Genomic DNA, 19,168 nt, shown 5'->3' on the forward strand with positions numbered 1-19,168 from the left:
ACAAAAAAGTTGGATTTTTACCATTCTGCAAACCTATCATCAAGGTTTCGATAGCCACGCTCAATACAAATAATATATGCATGTTTTCTTAGTTCCCTATTGTCCTTTAGGTTCATAAGGAGCCATGGAGCATGTCAAAAGAATAATACATCTCTTATCAAGGGGAATCTTGGGGACAAAGTTGAAGTGCTAAATACAGCAAACATGAAAAAACTGGGTTCAACATTATGAGTTGTAGAATCCCATAGAAACTATTCAATATCTAGCCAAATTTAATCCTTATGACTAGATATGGTTACTACCTACAAAATGCATGTAGTTGTCACAAGAAACTAACAATATTGAAAACGTTATACTTGATATACTAGAATGTTTTGTTTTCTTCTATAATTGAAAAAATCAACCATCGTTGTCTACTATGCAAAATAGGGTATTAGGTGCCCCAAAACTCAACGAATATTAGCTTTATGTTACAATATGCGACATAGAAAATCAAAACTGCATTTGGATATCATGAAAGCCACCAAAAAAATCATAGAAGAGCTAAAATTGGCTAAAAAAACAGGATTTGACAATTTTTGTAATGTGGTCATAACTTACAGCTTTAACAGTTATTTCTCCCTAGAAGCATCAGGACATGTTGAGGACTACTAAAGATAGTTCTCTAGCATTATAGACCTCACAAACATGAATTCTAGATTGGTATAGTTGCAAAAAGTTGAAAAAAGCCAAAAACAGGACTCGTTTTTTCATACAGTTTAGGTTGTGAAATGTTGTGCAAGGACAAAGTTAAAGATGGAATTGATATTCCAAAAAAATGTCGAGTTTTTTTCAACTCATGAGACAACTTTCTAGAGAGATAGCACCTCAAAATCCATTTGAAACTCTTGACATAATTCAAGGAAAATGGTCACTTAACAGGACATAAAAGTGCCCCAGGACATAAATGTGTCCCATTACCAACCTAGTGCTAACCCTTGAACTCTTTGACTCAATTTTTGGAGAGGATACACATACTGGCATAGCATCCAAAAAAAACATGACAAGTACTTGAGCTTATGCACAAATGATGCCAAATCCTTTGTGTTGCTGGGTGGATCCATAAGCAATAAAGCCTTAACTTTTTTTGGGTCAGCTTCTATTCCATTTTGGGAAGCCACATGTCCTAGAAAATGGACTCTCGCATGAGAAAATTTACACTTCGTTGGGTTGAGTTGCCCACCCTCTTGTTGAAGCCTTTCAAACCTCAACTTCAGCGTTTTCAAATATGTGACCACCCTGGAGCTATAACACCCAATGTCATCCATGAAAACACGAATGAACTTACCCAAGTAGGGACCAAACACTCTATTCATCCATCCTTGGAAGGTAACATATTCATTAACCAGCCCCAAAAGGCATTATTTTGTAGGCAAAACAACCCCAAGGAGTAATGAAGGTCATCTTCAATCGATCTTCAATCGCTATCAAGCTCTAAAAGTAGCCAGAAAATGCGTCCATGACTTAGTTACGTTCCTGACATGCAACTTGATTGAGGATTTCATCTACGAAGGGTAGTGGATAATGATTTCTTTTTGTGGCATCATTCAAAGGTTTGAAATCAACACATATCCTAAATCTTCCGTTCTTCTTGGGGACAATAACAACGAGAGAGACTCATTCGGACTCCTCCACTCGAAAGATGAAATCTACTTCCAAAAGCTTCGTCACCTCTTCATGAAGTGCCTTCTCATGAATGACCCCCAACCTCCTAATCTTTTGAACCTTTGGCTTGGCAACTTCTTTAAATTGATTCTATGTTGCCTCCTTTAGCTCCTTGCAACTTTGTATATTCAGTGGCGAATAGCTTTGGAAACTCCGTGAACATGTCTTCATACTCCTTTTTTTCTTTCTTTGTCATGTCCTCTCATAGCATACTCCTTGCGTTCACTTTGGCAGGCTCTACGATTGCTTTTGGACTATCCTTCTCCTCCTTGAGCTTCACATCATGCACCAATGCTTTCTTTTCAACACTTATCCCAAAAAGATCAAGAAATAATTGCATCAAGCCTTCCTCTACACTTTCTTTTGAAGATGTAGACGAAGCATCACTATTGTATGACATGGTTTCTGTCAAATCCGTATCTTGCATCTCCACTAGGGACTGTGTACGGCTCTCGTGTGTCTTCATGTTGTAGACTATGGTCCTTCCTTTCTCTTTGTCGAGGATGGTGATCAGGTCCGTGCCCCAATCCTGCTTAGCACCAAAGGTTATAAGCCATGGCCTCCCTAAAATGACCGAATAAGCATTCTCACCCGCTTGCATCACGTCACAGCAATCAACCAAGCACTCAATCCCCAAGACTTTTATCTTCACATCTTCAGCTATTCCAAGACACCTTGCCTTTTTGTGGTTGGCCATCCTCATACGGATCGAAGCATTCACTGACATCTTAAGGCCTACTTCCTTCATGATAGCCTTGGTCATGACACACACCTGGGCACCACCATCCACATATGCTTCCACTTTTGTCTTCTTTCCCATCATAGCTTCAACTATTGGCACCATATCCACTGGGTGACCAACCCTCAAGGATGACACCATGCTTTGATGCTTTTCCTTCTTGGAAAGAATCCGCGTACTCACACACTTGGTCCATTGCCTCCTCAATTTAGCGTTCAAAGACATCAAGTAACCAAAAGATATATTTGCCTTTTGATTTCGTATGTCGTCGACAATATCATAGTCTTCAACACCTTGGCCAAGGAGGTAGTCCTTTGGACCAATTTTCCTTCTTTGCCGTCTCTTGCTACTTTCTAGTTTGTATTCTACCTTAGCCTTTCCTTTCCTTGCTCTTGTTTCCCTCTCTTCTTTTGTCTCTTTCTCCCTATCATGTCTAGCTCTCTTATTGGCCAAAACATCCACATCTTGATGCTCAAGGGTAATGATGTTAATAGCTCTACCTTCTCCATTTCCAGGCAACGGTTGTGGTTTTCATTGCGGCGGTGGTGCTTCTAGTGCCCGCTCTTAATGATTTTCTTCTATTCTCCCTCGACCAAGTCCATATAAGGGGTATATCCATCCTCACTCTCTTGGTGGTTCAGGACAATCAGGGGTTTAGTGACCCTCTTCATCACAATTGTAGCATCTACCTTGTAGCCTTCGTCCCCTACCTCTCCCAGCTGGCCGCTCTTCTCTTTGGTTCCTATTCATTATGTCAATTCTTAATTCTTGCAACTGACAAGATCATGCAAAACCCGGGCAGTAACGGGATTTGGACCTTGAACCACTCGCTCCACTCTATCATCCGTTGCCACAGGGACCATTGGTTTCACCACAACTGGCTCAGTGTGTGTCATGCCTTGCTCCCACCTTCTCTTGATCTTCTTGCTCTTGGCCTCGTCAATTTCCACAGCTCTTTTGAATGTATCAGGCTCATCTTGATCGACCTTCTCCCTTACACTTGGATGGAGACAATCCATAAACTAACGCACTTTAAAGAAATCCCCTGGAGGTACTTGGGATGCCGCCTCTAATTGAATCCAAAGTCCTTTGAAGTGTTGTAAGAAATCTTTCAAGTTAGCATGAACATCTTGTTGCAAACCTCTCAATTTTGTCGTCGCTTCTGTTGCAGTTAGTTTCTTCTCAAACCTGTCAAAAATTGCCAACTTCACCTGCTCCCATGTTTGCTTTTTGTCTTCCTCTAAACCTTCAAACCTATAAGGTTTTCAGTTTCTGAAACCTTAAAGATTGTCTAAAGCTTAATCAAACTGATATGATTATTGAAAAAGCAATGTACAATTGTTCGACCGTGGCAAATATTGGTATTTTTGGAATCTTAAGCACAGCAAACCCTGGGCTAGAAATTTTCAAAACGGAATTCCGATAAAATCTAGAAAAGTTACGGGCTCTGAAAAGTTACACTATGAATTTAATTAGTTAAGTAAAATTGGATGGTTTTAGTAATTATTATTAATAAAGACTTTCTTATTCTAAGGTTCTAGAAATTACTGATATTTCTAATTTTCATCATTAACAATAGTGAAATTAGTAAAAATCGATTCTGGAAGCTAGGGGGGCTGTGTGGAGCTGTGGGAAACCTGCCTGGGACTAGATTTAGCAGCAGGGGACGTTTTTGGAGCTGTAAGGCTGCTTGGGATGCAAGTTACTGCCATTTTCCAACCCGTGAGTGCCCAGAAACCTATAAATATGACACTTGCTTCACAATTTCAGATAGACTCGGAGCCTTGGCACATTCTCTCTCATCTAGAGAGACGGCTACGTAGAAATCACTAGAGATCAAGCTCTAGTTGGTTAATTAAACGATAATTAGCCTAATCTTTCTTAATTAGCAAAGCTAGGTTAACCTGTTTTCTTAATAAATTGAAGATTAATCCTATGTATAATCGAAAATACTCTCTTAATTAAATATTCTCTGTTGATGATTGTGATTAAGCTTAGGGATATTAAGCTAATTAATTATTATATCATATTAGGACTGAAATTATCCATTTTAATCATAAATTAATGAGAATTATACTAATCAAGTTTAGATTAAGTTGAGATAAATATCAGAGTTATGTTAGACTATCATTATGCTAAGAAAATTATCTTATAGTTTTTTGAGTAATTTTCATAATTAATTAAGCAAAATTACACTGTTTTTAAGAAAAATTAAAAGGGGGAAAATAGAAAATTGATTCAAAATGCTTTAAGATAATCATGAGAGGTTAATCACATCTTAGGAAACCCACAATAATTATGTTAACCTCAGATAATTAGCTTACCTAATTATCTTAGCACACTTACACTGTTTTTAGGACAAATTAAAAGTGGGAAAATAGCAAATTTATTCAAAATGCTTTAAGATAATTATCAGAGGTTAATCACATCTTAGGAAACCCCTGAAAATAATTTTAATCTCAGATGATTAGTTTATTTAATTATCTTAGCAGAAATACAGTATTCTTTAGGACAAATTAAAAGGGAAAAATTATCAAATTGACTCAAAATGTTTTAAAATAATTACATCTTAGGGAACCCGTGATAATTATTTTAATCTCAGATGATTAGTTTAACTAATTATTTTAGCAGAATTACACTATTTTTAGAAAAAATTAAAAGGGAAAAGATAACAAATTGATTAAAAATGCTTTGAGATATTTATCACAGGTAAATCACATCTTAGGAAACCCGTGATAATTATGTTAACCTCAGATAATTAGTTTACATAATTATCTTAGCATAATTACACTGTTTTTAGAACAAATTAAAAGGGTGAAAATAAAAATTGATTCAAAATGCTTTGAGATATTTATCAAATGTTAATCACATCTTAAAAAACGTGTGATAATTATGTTAACTTCAGGTAATTAGTTCACCTAGTTATCTTAGCAAAATTACACTATTTTTAGGACAAATCAAAAGGGGGTTAATCACATCTTAAGAAATCCGTGATAATTATGTTAACCTCAGATAATTAGTTTACCTAATTATCTCAGTAGAATTACACTGTTTTTAGTAAAAAAATAAAAAGGAGAAAATATTAAACCATGTTAGATGATTACATTCTATTTTTCGGAGCTTTATAACATCATGAAAAAGCTATGATAATTATGTCAAGGTTAGACACTTAGGATAGATATTTATCTAAGTCAAACTATATTAATTTTAGCTAAAAAGTAAAGGAGAAAATTTGTATATCATGTTAGATGATTACATGCTATTTTTTAGAGCTGTGTTACATTATGAAAAAGTCGGGATAATTATGTCAAGGTTAGAAAGTTCGGATAGATATTTATCTAAGTCAAATTACACTAATTTTAGCTATAAAGTAAAGGACAAAATTAATAAATCATGTTAGATGATTACATGCTATTTTTCAGAGATATATCACATCATGAAAAAGCCGTCATAATTATGTCAAGGTTAGAAAAGTAGTATAAATATTAATTTAAATTAAATTATCCTAATTTTAATTAAAATTTGAAGATGAAAATTATATAATTAAGTTGGAAAATAATAAGATAATTACCTGAGGTCAAAAATATCCTTATCTACTTGTGGTAATTATACCATGGTTAATTAGTGAGGTTAAGAAATTATAATTAACCAAAGTCCTATTTTTAGCAAAAGATTAATTAAAATAAATAGACTTTGCGGTCAAAAGAGTTAAAGGAAATTATAGTAAGTGTAAACTTATGATATAAAGTTGAGGAAATGAAATCTTTAATATAAAATAAATAGAATAAATATTAAGCTCAAAATAAGCAGATTCCAAGCTTAAAATTCGATGAAAAAAATAGAAAAAGGATATACAAAATTATAAGAAGATTAGGATAGCTTAGAAAACCCTTAGGGAAGCTGTGAAAAAAGTTTTCATTCCTATATTATAGACAAATAAGAAATTATTAGTTCAAGAATTTACCAATTAAGACTACAAATTTAACCTAGATTTGGGTAAAATTGGATACAAAAGATAAGTCTAGCTTTTGGATAATTTACCTAATGATTAAACATCCTTTTTAAATGGATAAGAAGTTATGGCACCTAAAAGGACCCGAGCAAATCCTACATCTAATGATGAGGACGTAACGAACTAGAGCATCGCACAACGATGAAGCTGGGCCTAGTAATAGGCCTATAGAGGAGAGTCTTTAGGCGCCAGCGCAGCAGCAGATGACCGATCAGTCCCATGTGGGTTTCCCATTATTCAATTAAGTCTTGAAATAGTTAAGTTCTTTTATAAGTTAGCATTGCATACGTAAGCAGTGAGTAAGAATCAGAAAAGGAATAATTGACCAAAAACGGAAGGTAACTTTAAGCGTGCATTCGTTTATAATGTAGAAAAGAATTGTTTGGGTTAAAATTGGTTAAATTAGGAAAGATATGATTGATCATCCTTAAGACAGCTTGTCTCAAGACACCTCCGACTCCTTGGTATATTTTGATGATAATGATGGCTTTCAAGCCACGGATAAGTCAGTTACCCCCATGAACACTGAGTTTCTACTCCATGTCATGTCTTGATGTTTCTACATAAGTTAGGATAGCGTTTTTTTTATCCTAGGGGAGCCGCCTGGTTGTATGGGCAACTGGTTTGGTGTATGGACACCCGGAACCTTGGGTGGGGGTTTATCCACTCCGGATTATGAATAAGGAATGGGTACCGTTTTTTCACTCTTAGGTGGTCTTGAGACAAGAAGAGTACTGGTCATGGTTATTATGGACAATGTTTTCATTGACAGTATCCTGTCTTAAGTTTAAAGCTGTCTGTTTGCTAAAAGAATGTTTTCAATACTGTTTCAAGGGCTGTTTTAATAAAATCCTGTTATGAAGGATAAAAGGAATCATTATTTTAATTGTGATAAGAACGTGGTAGTAATTAAATAACAAAAGAATCATGTGTGAGTGCGGAGTGGTAAGTGGGGATTGACTAAGGTTGTCAATCATGGACGGGTGGACCTGATTAGTTAGGTAACTATCCATCCCTGCGCACTAAAACATTTAGAAAACGTTTTTACTTGGAAGAGAAATCTACCAGCGGTTGTGCCCTCACATATGATAGGGGGAAAAAAGCGTTGGTTGAGGATACTGATGGCGGGAAAAAGAGCAGTGCAATCGGGTGGCCTCTGTACTCGTGCACCCTCCACAAACCACGCCTCATGCAAACAAATAAAGAACAAAACAAAGGGGGCACCACCCTAAATTAAGAGGTTTAGGGACCTCACACATAGTGCACATAGGCAAGTGAGACTTCTGGCATTATGATGGCATCAAAACATATGGCAAAACACATAGAAACGAATCTTAGGGACCTTATGTAGCATATATATACACAAGACATCAGCTTAACAATACAACGGCATTTGATCATACATAACAAGGATATAGAGAAGCAAGCCAAGGATGGCATAATCCCTTGTCAAAAACAATCAACCCAGCAAGTAGGTATGATCCTACTAGCAACACATCAATACCTTAGAGAATGATGGCGAGGATGGTGGCCATGGAGCATGAGAGAAGACTCCTTATTTAGGTTTTAGGGCTAGTAATGTAGCATACTAGAGGGAGAGAGAGAGAGGGAGAGAGAGTAGAGCTCCACCCATAGCTCCTCGTTGTGAGCAATGTTGTCATAGCTTCGTTGCTTGGTGAAGTGGGTGAAGTGTTGGTTTTGAGTGAGAGAAGGCCTCCTTATATAGGTTTCTGAGAGGGTTTACGATTAGGGATAAACATGCTTAAATCCGCCGATTGGGGTTACTTTTTGCTTAGGGTAGTCAACAGATTGAGGTCACCTGATATGTCACCATCAAGATATTCTCTAGAGTGATGTGAGAGGGGAGGGTAAATGCTGATTTTTTTGATTGTGACACATGAGGATAAGGCCTTGACCAGCATTTAAGAGAAGGTAAGGTGGCTGTTGAAACTGGAGGTTCTGCACATGTCAGGGGGGGACCTGCTGGGTCCTCCTGAATATGAAATTCTCAAAAAATCCTCAACCATGGCTTCTTTTGACATGTGTTCTTTGAAAAAATCAGCATGTCTCTTTTCAACTCAAAAGTCTTTATCCCTGTTGACTCACCTTTACCATAAGATTTTCCCCTTTTCTCCTCCTGTAACTGCATTGTTGATGCCCAATCACTGCTTCTAGTAACAGTGAACTGTTACCTACCAAATACTTATGGTGCAGTAAAAAATATTTACCATGGGTAAAAAAAGTTACTGTAGGTAAAAAGTTATTTGTATTTACCATGTAGGTGAAAAATATTTACTGTAGGTAAAAAAATATTTATTGTGGTAAAAAATATTTACTGTCGGTACAAAAGTGAAAACGGAGTATGCTGTGTTGTGAGTCCACACGAACTCCTCATGTAAATTTCACTAGAAATTCACACCTAGAATGGGCTATTCTGTAAGATATAGGTTGTAGGCATGCATAAGAGCTCGTTCCCACGTATCTTCTGTCCATGGCACTTTTTACTCTTTGGTGCTTGTGAAGTAGATTTTTCTTCTCTTTCGATATCCCTTGGACTAGAGTATCCTCATCTCCCCAACAACTGACTGTGCCTTTATTGCATCTTCAGAAGGGGTCCTAAAAACCATGCATCAGATACCCTAACCAAATTTGTGGAAGTTATAGGGCCGAAATAGTTTTTTTGACTTTTAATACGTTTTCTCGTTTTCGCTGCGAGACAGGACTAGGTCTTTTTCTAAGGCTATAGACCCAAGCCATTGTCAATGTTAAATGTCTATTCCTTGGATTTTTCTTGTTTAGAGACTCTGATTTTTATCAGACCTAGAGACCTGTCAAGGATCCCATCCCGATCTTGGTATTGGCAGGTTGGGGATCTCACATGTGGTATCAGAGAGTGTGTTAATTAAAGTCTTGGACCTAGGGAAAAGTTTAAGGTATTAGGTTGAAATAATTGATCTCTGACAAACTCAAATTAAAGACATATTTAATTGAAAAGAGGGAGAGAAAGAAAGAGAGAGAATTATCCCCATCTTTGCAGGAAGATTTCCATCAGGCCTACTGCAAATCCATGGATTTTAACACTAGGTTTATGAGAGCTTGCCTATCCCGACACTATTCAATGCGAAAAAGCGTAATGGAATGGCTAGATAAGAGATTTTCTCCTTCCACTTGGAGGATCAGCTGGTCAGGATCCGGTGGAATTTTTCTTCATTGATGTGGGAGAGTTAGAAGGTTTAGAACTAAATATGAAGAGACTCAAATGGGCCGAAGATCTTCAAGTGATTGAAGTATACTTTTTCATTGGGATGGAGAATCCAGAAGAAACCCTTGTAATAGATGATGTCCAAGTATCACAAAATCAGTGGGTGTTTGATCAGGTGTCTAAAGTAATCTACCCAGGTAGAATTAGCCCATAGGTGTAGGCCCTAGTTTTAATGGACCAAAAGATGTTGTATATTTTGATCCTATATCTGATCCACCTTTGAGTGCAAGAGGAAATACATGAAGCTTTGCTTCGTCATTCACAATGTGCATACCAAGTGTATGCCATTTGAAGTCCGCAATCCAGTCCTTCACATCCTCCTTCCCTGTGAACACTAGCCGACTATAAGCCATCTCTTCAGAGTCGCTTCTCCCTTGCGTGAGTAGCTCCACAAAAGTTGAAGTCTTGCACCTCAACCAAACCACCACTTTTCTTCAATGAATCTGGAACTTCACAGAAAAATCGCTTCACCTCAGTGCACAACCAGCAAATTTCCGCTCCCCAACAGGATCGCCAAAAGATGATGGAGCAAAAGACGTCGTGCGCACACTCACACACCCAGACAACTCAACACACCACAAGGAATTTTCTTAAATTTAAACCCACACACCACCACTCAAGAGCTCAATATAAACACTACCCACAAGCTCGATTCAAACTCCAAACGCCTCGACCTACAAGCCCTTGCCTGCCCGCAGACACTACAAGGTTAATCGAGTTGATCAACACTTGAAATCACACTTGGTAGTGACCAAAATATACAACAAAAACCCTCACAAAGTCAAAAACTCCATCCACAAAAGTCCACTCTCAAACCATAGCAAAGCCTTCACCAAACTCCACTCTGTGGGACTCTTTGGAGTAGCGTCAACCCTAATGGCACCGATTACAGGGTCACATAGTCTTGCAGAAAGCCACACCTTCTTCCATCAATTCCTCACACACACACATCCATGGAAACCTCAGAACTTCTATAGACTCTCCCAAGTGCAAAATTGAAGAGAGAAATCTTTCATTCACTCACTTGAAAACAGGACGCGAACGCTACGAGACTGCACTAGACCGCCTGTAGGAACCCTGCTTCCTTCCCCACACAGAGAGGTGAAAGTGCCAAGAATTGGCTTCCAAAGTGCTCCTTCAGCTCAAGCACTCATGGAAACGTCACTGATGTGGCAAATTGAAGCCTTTTCACACCATTTTTGGTCATTTTTTTACCTTTTTTTACCCAGTTTTGGCCAGTTTTGACCCCCGGCGGGCATTTTTAGTGGGAAAAACCCCAAACGGACTCCAAAATTCACCAAATTTTGAACACTTGATCCTTGATACTCAAAGCACTTTTGCACATCCCCACGTTCTACTTTTGACCACTTCTAGGGCGGTGCACGCATCACCGTAGATCAAGCACCGTAAATAGACAGTTACAGCATGTCCCAATCTTCTCGAGCGGGATGAGAGTACCTATACTTGTTTCTTGCCTTATTTACATTCTAGAAAGCTCAAACACATTCTCTAGAGTCAAAATAAGCCATCTAGAACCATATCCAAGGCCCCGATACCCTATCCGGACATTTACATGTATCCAACTACTAGCACGCGAACCTGCCTATTCACAATGTGTACACGTTCCATCTTTTTTTAACTTTAAACCACTTTTCAAAGCTCCCAAATGCATATATTTACATATTTTTGTACATATGACCATGCATATAAACGCTACTTTGTACACGTCAAAAGCGGTCTATCACCGTGAAGCGCCCTCCGACATGCCAAGAGGAGAAATATGGGTAGAAGCATAGACTTGTGGCCCTTTTGACCCAACCGCAGGAGGAGGGAGAGATTGTCGACTGGGTTGCATTACCATGAGGGTGACATCCTCCATATATGTTTTTTTTTTGTAGTTGTGGTCTTCTTGATATAGTCTTACTCATTCATTGTATACATGTACAATTTCACGATTATGTTTATGGTTTTGCACTTCATTTTCCATTATGATTGTGGTATGACAATTAGGTTATGGTTATGGTTTTGCATTATGGTATGGAACAGAGTTTATGGGCATGGTTTGACAATCCAGTTATGGTTATGGTTTTGCAATGATGGCATGGCACTCATGGTATGGTTAGGGTTTGGCAATCAAGTTACAGTTATGGTTTTGCAATGATGGTATGGCAATCATATTATGGTTATGGTTATGGTTATGGTTATGGTTATGGTTATGGTTATGGTTATGGTTATGGTTATGGTTATGGTTATGGTTTTGCAATGATGGTATGATGTTATGGTTATGGTATAACAAGCAAGTTATGATTATGGTTATGGTATGGCAAGTGGGTTATGTTTATGGTTCTGCAATTTTCAAATCATGTTTGAATTATGGCTATAAAATCTTCATGCCGTTGTGCCTATGGTTTGGGAGTCGACATTATGGTTATGCTTTTGGGAACTTGTCATGATGATTAACCTTTTGATTTTATGGTTTTGTTCTTATTACAATTTTGCTAATCTGTATACACTCACTCATTAGTGTCAAGATGTAGGTGGAGTGTGGTTGCTTGTGCACTCTTCCTTTGGGTAGAGAGGGTTGTTGAAAGGGTGGTGGTAATGCGTCTGCTAGTCTCCACCAAACCGTGCTATCTTATAGCCTCTCCCTAGTGTACACACTATCCGGCCGTGCCGGTGGTCTTTTTCCCATAGGACCCATGTCCTTACATTACCCCCCCTTGGAGAATTGGTTTCATCCTCGAAAATGAACGTAGGAAAATGTTTCTTAAGTGCGGAGACATTTTACCAACACCTGTCGCGGCTGACATGATGTCTGGTGCGAAGCTCATGAGAATCCAAAATCTTTTCGGGCTCATGAGGGATGCTTGGCGTTCGATAAGGTCAACTAACACACCTATGTCAATGACATTATCATTCTGTCCTAGCTGTTTTCGTAACATGAAAAACAGGATGAACTCGTGAGTGCTTTGGAAGAGCTAACTTATAGGCCACTTGACCTATATGTTTGAGAATAGTAAATGGTCCACAATAGCGTGGTGAAAGTTTAGCAACTTTTTCCGTCTTCAGACTTTCTGAATACTCTGGAACTTTGAGGAAAACCTTGTCTCCTTCTTCGAAAGTAGTAAGACGACGATGTTCATCTGCGTACTTCTTATATCGATCTTGAGTTGCTTAACATTTTGTCAAGAAACTCGAAGCCTGTCAAAATGGTCGTGGAAAAAATCCTTCGCTTATTGTATCTTCTCCTTAGCTAACCCCACCGAAACGGGTGATCTAAGTTGAAATCCATATAAAAGCATAAATGGACTAAACCCCGTAGTCACATGCTTTGAAATATTATAAGCAAATCTCAATATAGGTAAGTAGTCTTCCCAATTGGTTTGCTTCTTTCTAATGTACGCTCGTAGCATATCCTCTAGCACTTGATTAACTCTTTTGATTTGACCATCTATTTTGGGATGATTAGCCGTACTTAGATTAAGTTTAGTTTCCAAATTTTGGAACACAGCTCTCCAAAAGTGATTATCGAACTTTTGATCTCTGTCACTAATGATACTAGCTGGAAGATCGTAGAGTTTATATATATGCTCTACAAATAGTCGTGCTAATTCCGGTGTCTTAACCATAGTCTTAGTGGAAATGAATCGATCCATCTTTGTGAAACGGTTTACAATTACCCAAATGGAATCATGGCCACGATTTGTAGTAGGTAGTCCTACTACAAAATCCATAATGATACTCTCCCACTTACCTTGTGGAATCTCTAAAGGATGTAAAAGGTCACCTACCTTGAGGCACTCTGCCTTATTAACTTGGCACTGTTGACAGTTTAGTACGTACTCTTAAACATCATGATGTAAGCCCAACCAATAAAATTGTCGTCGAACTAAGGCATATGTCTTACGAATAGTTGGATGACCAGCACTTGGACTATCGTGACACTCAAATAAGATTTGGCACATAGTGTCTGAGTCCTTTGGCATGCATACTCTACACTTGTGGAGTAAGTAGACATCATCAATGGAAAAAATTCTTCCATCACTTAAGCTCTTCCTGAGTAGGGGTGGAGCTCTGTGTGTTGGAGTCTTTATCTGCGCGTGCAGAGAGATGTGATTTTGAGGGATGCCTTTTTAAAACTGCACTCCACACTTTAGCATATGATTGATCTTGTGTACACTTGCCACGTAATGACTCCAAAAATCCACTCTTTATTCCCGTGAAAGCAAGTGAATTAATCTAAGGCATGCCACTTAGTGCATCCGCTACTACATTATATCGGTCCTTGCGATATCGTAGCTTACAATCATAATCTTGAAGGATTTCTGCCCATCTAGCTTTACGGCCCTTCAAGTCTGTTTGCGTAGTAAACCATTTGATACTCTCATGGTCAAAAACTACTTCAAACTCGGTACCATATAAATAGTGTCGCCACTTTCGTAATTCATGAATTATGGGGTAGAGCTCTCTCTCATAGACATAATAATTTTGTTGAGCTCTATCTAACTTTTTACTTTCAAAGGTTATAGGTCTTCCCTCCTGGAGATACGAGCGCGAGTATACGGACACAAAGGTCTTAAACGCCCTTATGGACATTCTCAGTTCTCGCCCCAGCATAGTTAGTATTTCAGTTTACTCTCTTACATTTGTTGTATTTTAATGATGAGCTTAAAAATAGATTGTTTTGTAATTATGTGTTTATACTTACAAAAAGTCTTATTGTTTTTTCTATAAAATCCGACAGATATGCCGCTAATTAGACACGATGAGACGTCTGATTAGACGACGTCAATCTAACCGTAGCCAGATAGCACTAGTTTTCTTTTGTCATAGCCTGTATAATGAGATAACGTGTCTACGTCATTTTTGTAACTATTGGTCAACGATGTATTTTCTCAATAATGACAATTGAGTTGTAGCTAATACATTTTGGTCAAAGCTTAACAATCACGTGATTTTGCCTGTGATGTGTATAATTTTTTCATTGTATTACTTTCATCAATTCACTTTCGTCGAAATACTTTTGTGAGTTGTGCATCTTTATTTTGGAAACAATGTTCAATATGGTTGATGGGTGGCAGAGCAATGACCCAAATTTTTTTATTCTCTGGAGTCGCTATAGGTGTCTTTATGTAAGGTTCTGCAACGTTGCTAAATTAGGAACTGTATGCGTCGCTATGTTCGTCGCTATTTAGAGACATATATAGCGACGATCATATCGACGCTCATAGCGACATGCCTGTTGTGATGCTTTTAGCGGCATCGGGGGGTTACAAACTCGATTGTATTTTCGTCGCTAGAATTGTCACAAGTGCACATAACCTTTTGTAGTGCCAAAATATATAAAAATAGTGCAAAAACCCAAAAAATTAACCTAATTTTTTAAATTTTACTCTTGACAAATTCAAGACCGGAATGGAATTTTGTATGTTTGAAAAAATGATTTTTCTCGAACACTGCTCCACCATATATTGGTATGGCACTTTTGTGTGGCGTACAATATATATTGTTCTACATTAATTTCACTCATTGTACAACGTCAAAGTATTTAACTATTCACATTGTTTTCATGTAGTATAAACACAAACAAGGTCCTCTGTCATGGACACTCAGAAGACACCCGTACACAATTAGAGGGTTCGCAGTGCACTTCAGTTTTCAAATTTCACTGCGTGCTATTAGGTCTCCCCAATCTCAAAAAAATAAAAAAAAATTCATAACATATTAAGTGCATGAGTGAGGGGTGAGTTTAGGAAATGAAAAGACAGATGAAGGTGGAAAGTCAAAAGACGAATGAAAGTGGAAAGTCAAAAGACGAATTAAAGTAGAAAGTCAAAAGACATTTTGTGTCCATATAAATAAATGTTTCTCTACTCTTTCATTTTTTCTAGCGTTTTCTTCATAGTTCTCTTTAACGTTTTCTTTGCGCGCTCCCCCCCCTCCCCTCCCGCCCCCCTCCCCCCCTCTCTCTCTCTCTCTCTCTCAATGTTGTATTCATCTTTTTTAGATAATATTATTGCAAATCTATGTGCTTTGTTACTGTGTGTCGTTACGTGCTATAATGTCTTCAATTTCATTTCATGTTTATCAAATTCTTAGTTGTCATAATGTCTCCTATTTTGCGTCTATTAAATCGTATTTAACTTAATGTTCTCAACAAACTTCCAGAATAGCTTTACAGGGGGAAAAGTAATAAACCACGTTGAGCTACTTTTATTGACTTCCAATCGGTGGTGTCACTGAACACGAAGCCACACATGTTCATCTGCACGAATCCAATGGCAGATTGTTCCTTTACCAGGCGACGTCCCCAGGAGAGCAAAGGCGGGGTGGCCAGAGTTCCATTTGCTGGTGTCAAAGTGGCAAACTGCTACTGCATAAATAGAAGGGCTGCTATCGCTAGCATCGATTTGCAGCTGAGCCTCGTACACCTTTGTAGAGGCAAGTTCATGACAGCCGCGCAGCATTGAAGGGAAGAGAAGCTTATGGCAGACAAGGTTGTTAGTAGCAGTATTGGACCTGAGATTCAGCGACTTGATAGTAACGTTACTAGTAGCATTCTTAAGAAATTGAGGTGTAGGCTGAGACTCTAGCACCTCCACTGCGCTGCCAAGTCTCTCCACCACAAAGGAGATCATGTCCTCGATGGATGCAGCACATCTTTTCACTTGCCCTAGCTCGGTATCCTCTTTGTGGCTACATCTCTGTACGATGCCATTGATGACATATCCCATAGAGGAAGAGTTGCTAATGCCAAGCAAGGACAGCAAGGATGGGATGGAGGAGGGGGCGTTGACGGGGAGATGCTGGGCAAGGGCATGAGGAAGGTAGGGTGTGGAGGAGACAGGATGGTTCAGGCTGGGCATGAGCATGGAGGCTCCTGTATAGAGCTGCTCGAGCTTGAAGAATCGGCCCGGCGGGATGGGCTCGACTCCCTTGGACGGGGCGCTCTCGGAGTAGATGATCCAGTCGCCGGGGAGGTAATCAGAGTCATCTGGGAGGGGGCTTCTGAGCCTGGGCGTGGGGGTGCAGAGGAGCCTGGCCTCAGAGCAGAGCTGGAAGCTGTCCTGGGAGGACAATTTGTAACTTTGAGAGAGCAGCTTGGTGGACCAATAGCTGGCTTGCTTGGAAGTCAAGGGGGACTCCTCCAGCAGCAGGGTGGCAGGCAGAGGCAGGTGGGGGAAGGCAGCCAGCCAAGCTGCCTCAGCTTGCTCGTCAACGCCCCCGTAGGGGCCGCTGGCTGCTAAGCTCGGTTCCTGTAAAGCGACAGCGATGAGCAGGGTACCGACGGCTAGCACGAGGTGGTGGCGCATTATGGACACTCCCCTATACATGATTTCCTGTTAAAAGAGCTGAGCGCTTGACGCTTCAAGCTCCTGCTTCCCCTTTAATATAGTCCCCTCTAAAGAATATTCTCCACGGGTGCTCTCGGTGTTCCTCTCTCGCATTGCGCCCGACGTTCTTCACGAAGACAACAACGTACGCAGAAATTTGTCGCTTATACTTTCCCACGGTGGGTTTCGTAAAGGACTAGTACTAAGTAGGGCTTCTTTTCAATGTATATTTTTCAATGAAAGTGGGGGGAAAGGTTTCTTTTCATTTATATACTTTTGTGAGAAAGTATAATTCAAATTAAAAAGAAAAAGAAAATACAATCACCCCTAGAGTAGGATAGGGGTAATCTGTTTGATAGAGTACAAACCAACAAGGAGGGGAGAGAGTTACATGTGGAAAAGCTTGAAAAAGAGGAAAAGTATCTGAGGATCAAGTACATTCTATAGGGCTCATAAAAGGAGAGAATAACGGATCTCCGTCTTTGCCAGCTCTTTGACTTCCATTACTGAAGCATCTGTAATCAAACAACAAATTTCCTTCATTACTTCAATAAAGTTGATAGTAAAGGGCACTGCAAAGGGAGAGTGACCTTGTCCACAAAGGGATCTATTTCTTTCAAACAAAATCTTTCACACCATTATCCTTCTAAGACAAGGCCAAGCAAAATTGCATCCCCCTAGTGATAAGGGTCTCCGACTGAGCACTAAGGCTTCAACCTTGAAGACTTTTTGCAGCTCTTATTTGAACAACATGTTAAACTTGCAGAGCACAAACAAGTGGACCAGAGATTCTTCATGATTCTTGCAACTAGGCAAACTTCCATCTGCAATCCCGCACCTCTTAGCTTTTATACCTGTGTAGACACCTTGGTGGATGATGAGCCACATGAGACAACTATGCTTTATGGCAAGAGGGCAGGCCCATATACACTTGTCTTTGTATTTCCATTGCCCCATTTGAGGTTGAGCTGTCTGTAAATCGAAACAATGAGCACGGTATAGACAACTAGCACAAGGTGATGGTGCATTATGGACCCTCCCCTACACAAGATTTCTTGTCATAAAGTTTAGTACTTGAAGCTTCAAGCCCTTGCTTCCTCTTTATAGTCCCATTAAGAGATTTTGGAGATCACTGAGAGGGCCTTGTAAGAAATTCTAATTTTCTCTCTAGAAAATATTGATAAAAGGTACGCGCATTTATTGAGTACTAAGAAATAACAAAAAACGCTTCCTTCAAAAAGCTCTCTCCAGCTAGACACAAAAATCTTTTTCCCTGCAAACCCTGTACCAGTGAAAGGCTTGGAAAAAGCTCCCTCCAAAATCTATATCAATTCCCATCCCCATGATATGGGTGCATGGCTAAGTTACGGTCACACAAAGAGATATTCAAAAGGAATATAGATGGAGGGTTAAGATCCAACACTATTTCTTTTTTCATATTGAATGTGTTGAGCTTATATGTGAAGCTACTCAATATATGGCTTCTCTATATATGGCACCCAGGTCCCCTCTATATATACATCATCTCATGTGTGTATTCTACACACTTTGGGGTTCTACTTCTGTGTTCTCTCCTTCTCTCAACATGGTATCAGAGCAGTACGTTTTTGTTTTCAATTTTTCTCCTGATCAAAATCGATTTTGCAGAAACCACCATCGCGGGGGATTGGAATCGATGTGGTCTACAACTTTGCAGAAGGAAGTTTCTTCAAACTCTGCACCGATTTTGAGTTATCGTTCACGGACTGCGTACATACCTGAAAAACAACTTCCGCGTTTTGTTTTTGATTTTTCTGCTAATTGGAAACGATTTGGCAGAAACTATTCGCGTGAGAGACTGGAATCAATGTGGTCTACAACTTTGCAGAAGGAAGTTTTTTCAAATTCTGCACCGATTTTGAGTTATCGTTCACGGACTGCGTACATACATGAAAAACAGCTTCCGCGTTTTGTTTTTGATTTTTCTGCTAATTGGAAACGATTTTGCAGAAACTACCTTCAAGAGAGACTAGAATCGATGTGGTCTACAACTTTACAGAAGGAAGTTTTTTCAAATTCTGCACCGATTTTGAGTTATCGTTCGCGGACTGCGTACATACCTGAAAAGCAACTTCCGC

General features: G+C 39.1%; 1 protein-coding gene across 1 annotated transcript; it reads right to left on the bottom strand.

Moving 5' to 3' along the window:
• Nucleotides 1-15,953: 15,953 nt before the first annotated feature.
• LOC147463980 (BURP domain-containing protein 16-like) lies at nucleotides 15,954-17,051 on the bottom strand. The gene has a single exon (XM_086529896.1). It carries the CDS (start codon nucleotides 17,049-17,051, stop codon nucleotides 15,954-15,956), a length of 1,098 nt encoding a protein of 365 aa, XP_086386022.1.
• Nucleotides 17,052-19,168: the final 2,117 nt, after the last annotated feature.

The sequence above is a fragment of the Adiantum capillus-veneris genome, chromosome 2 (genome assembly GCF_014529385.1).
Source record: "Adiantum capillus-veneris isolate H3 chromosome 2, ASM1452938v2, whole genome shotgun sequence".
Taxonomy (NCBI): domain Eukaryota; kingdom Viridiplantae; phylum Streptophyta; class Polypodiopsida; order Polypodiales; family Pteridaceae; genus Adiantum; species Adiantum capillus-veneris.

Excerpts from the sequence above, each read along its gene's own strand:
- LOC147463980 (XM_086529896.1), bottom strand. The coding sequence starts at position 17,051 with ATGTATAGGGGAGTGTCCATAATGCGCCACCACCTCGTGCTAGCCGTC.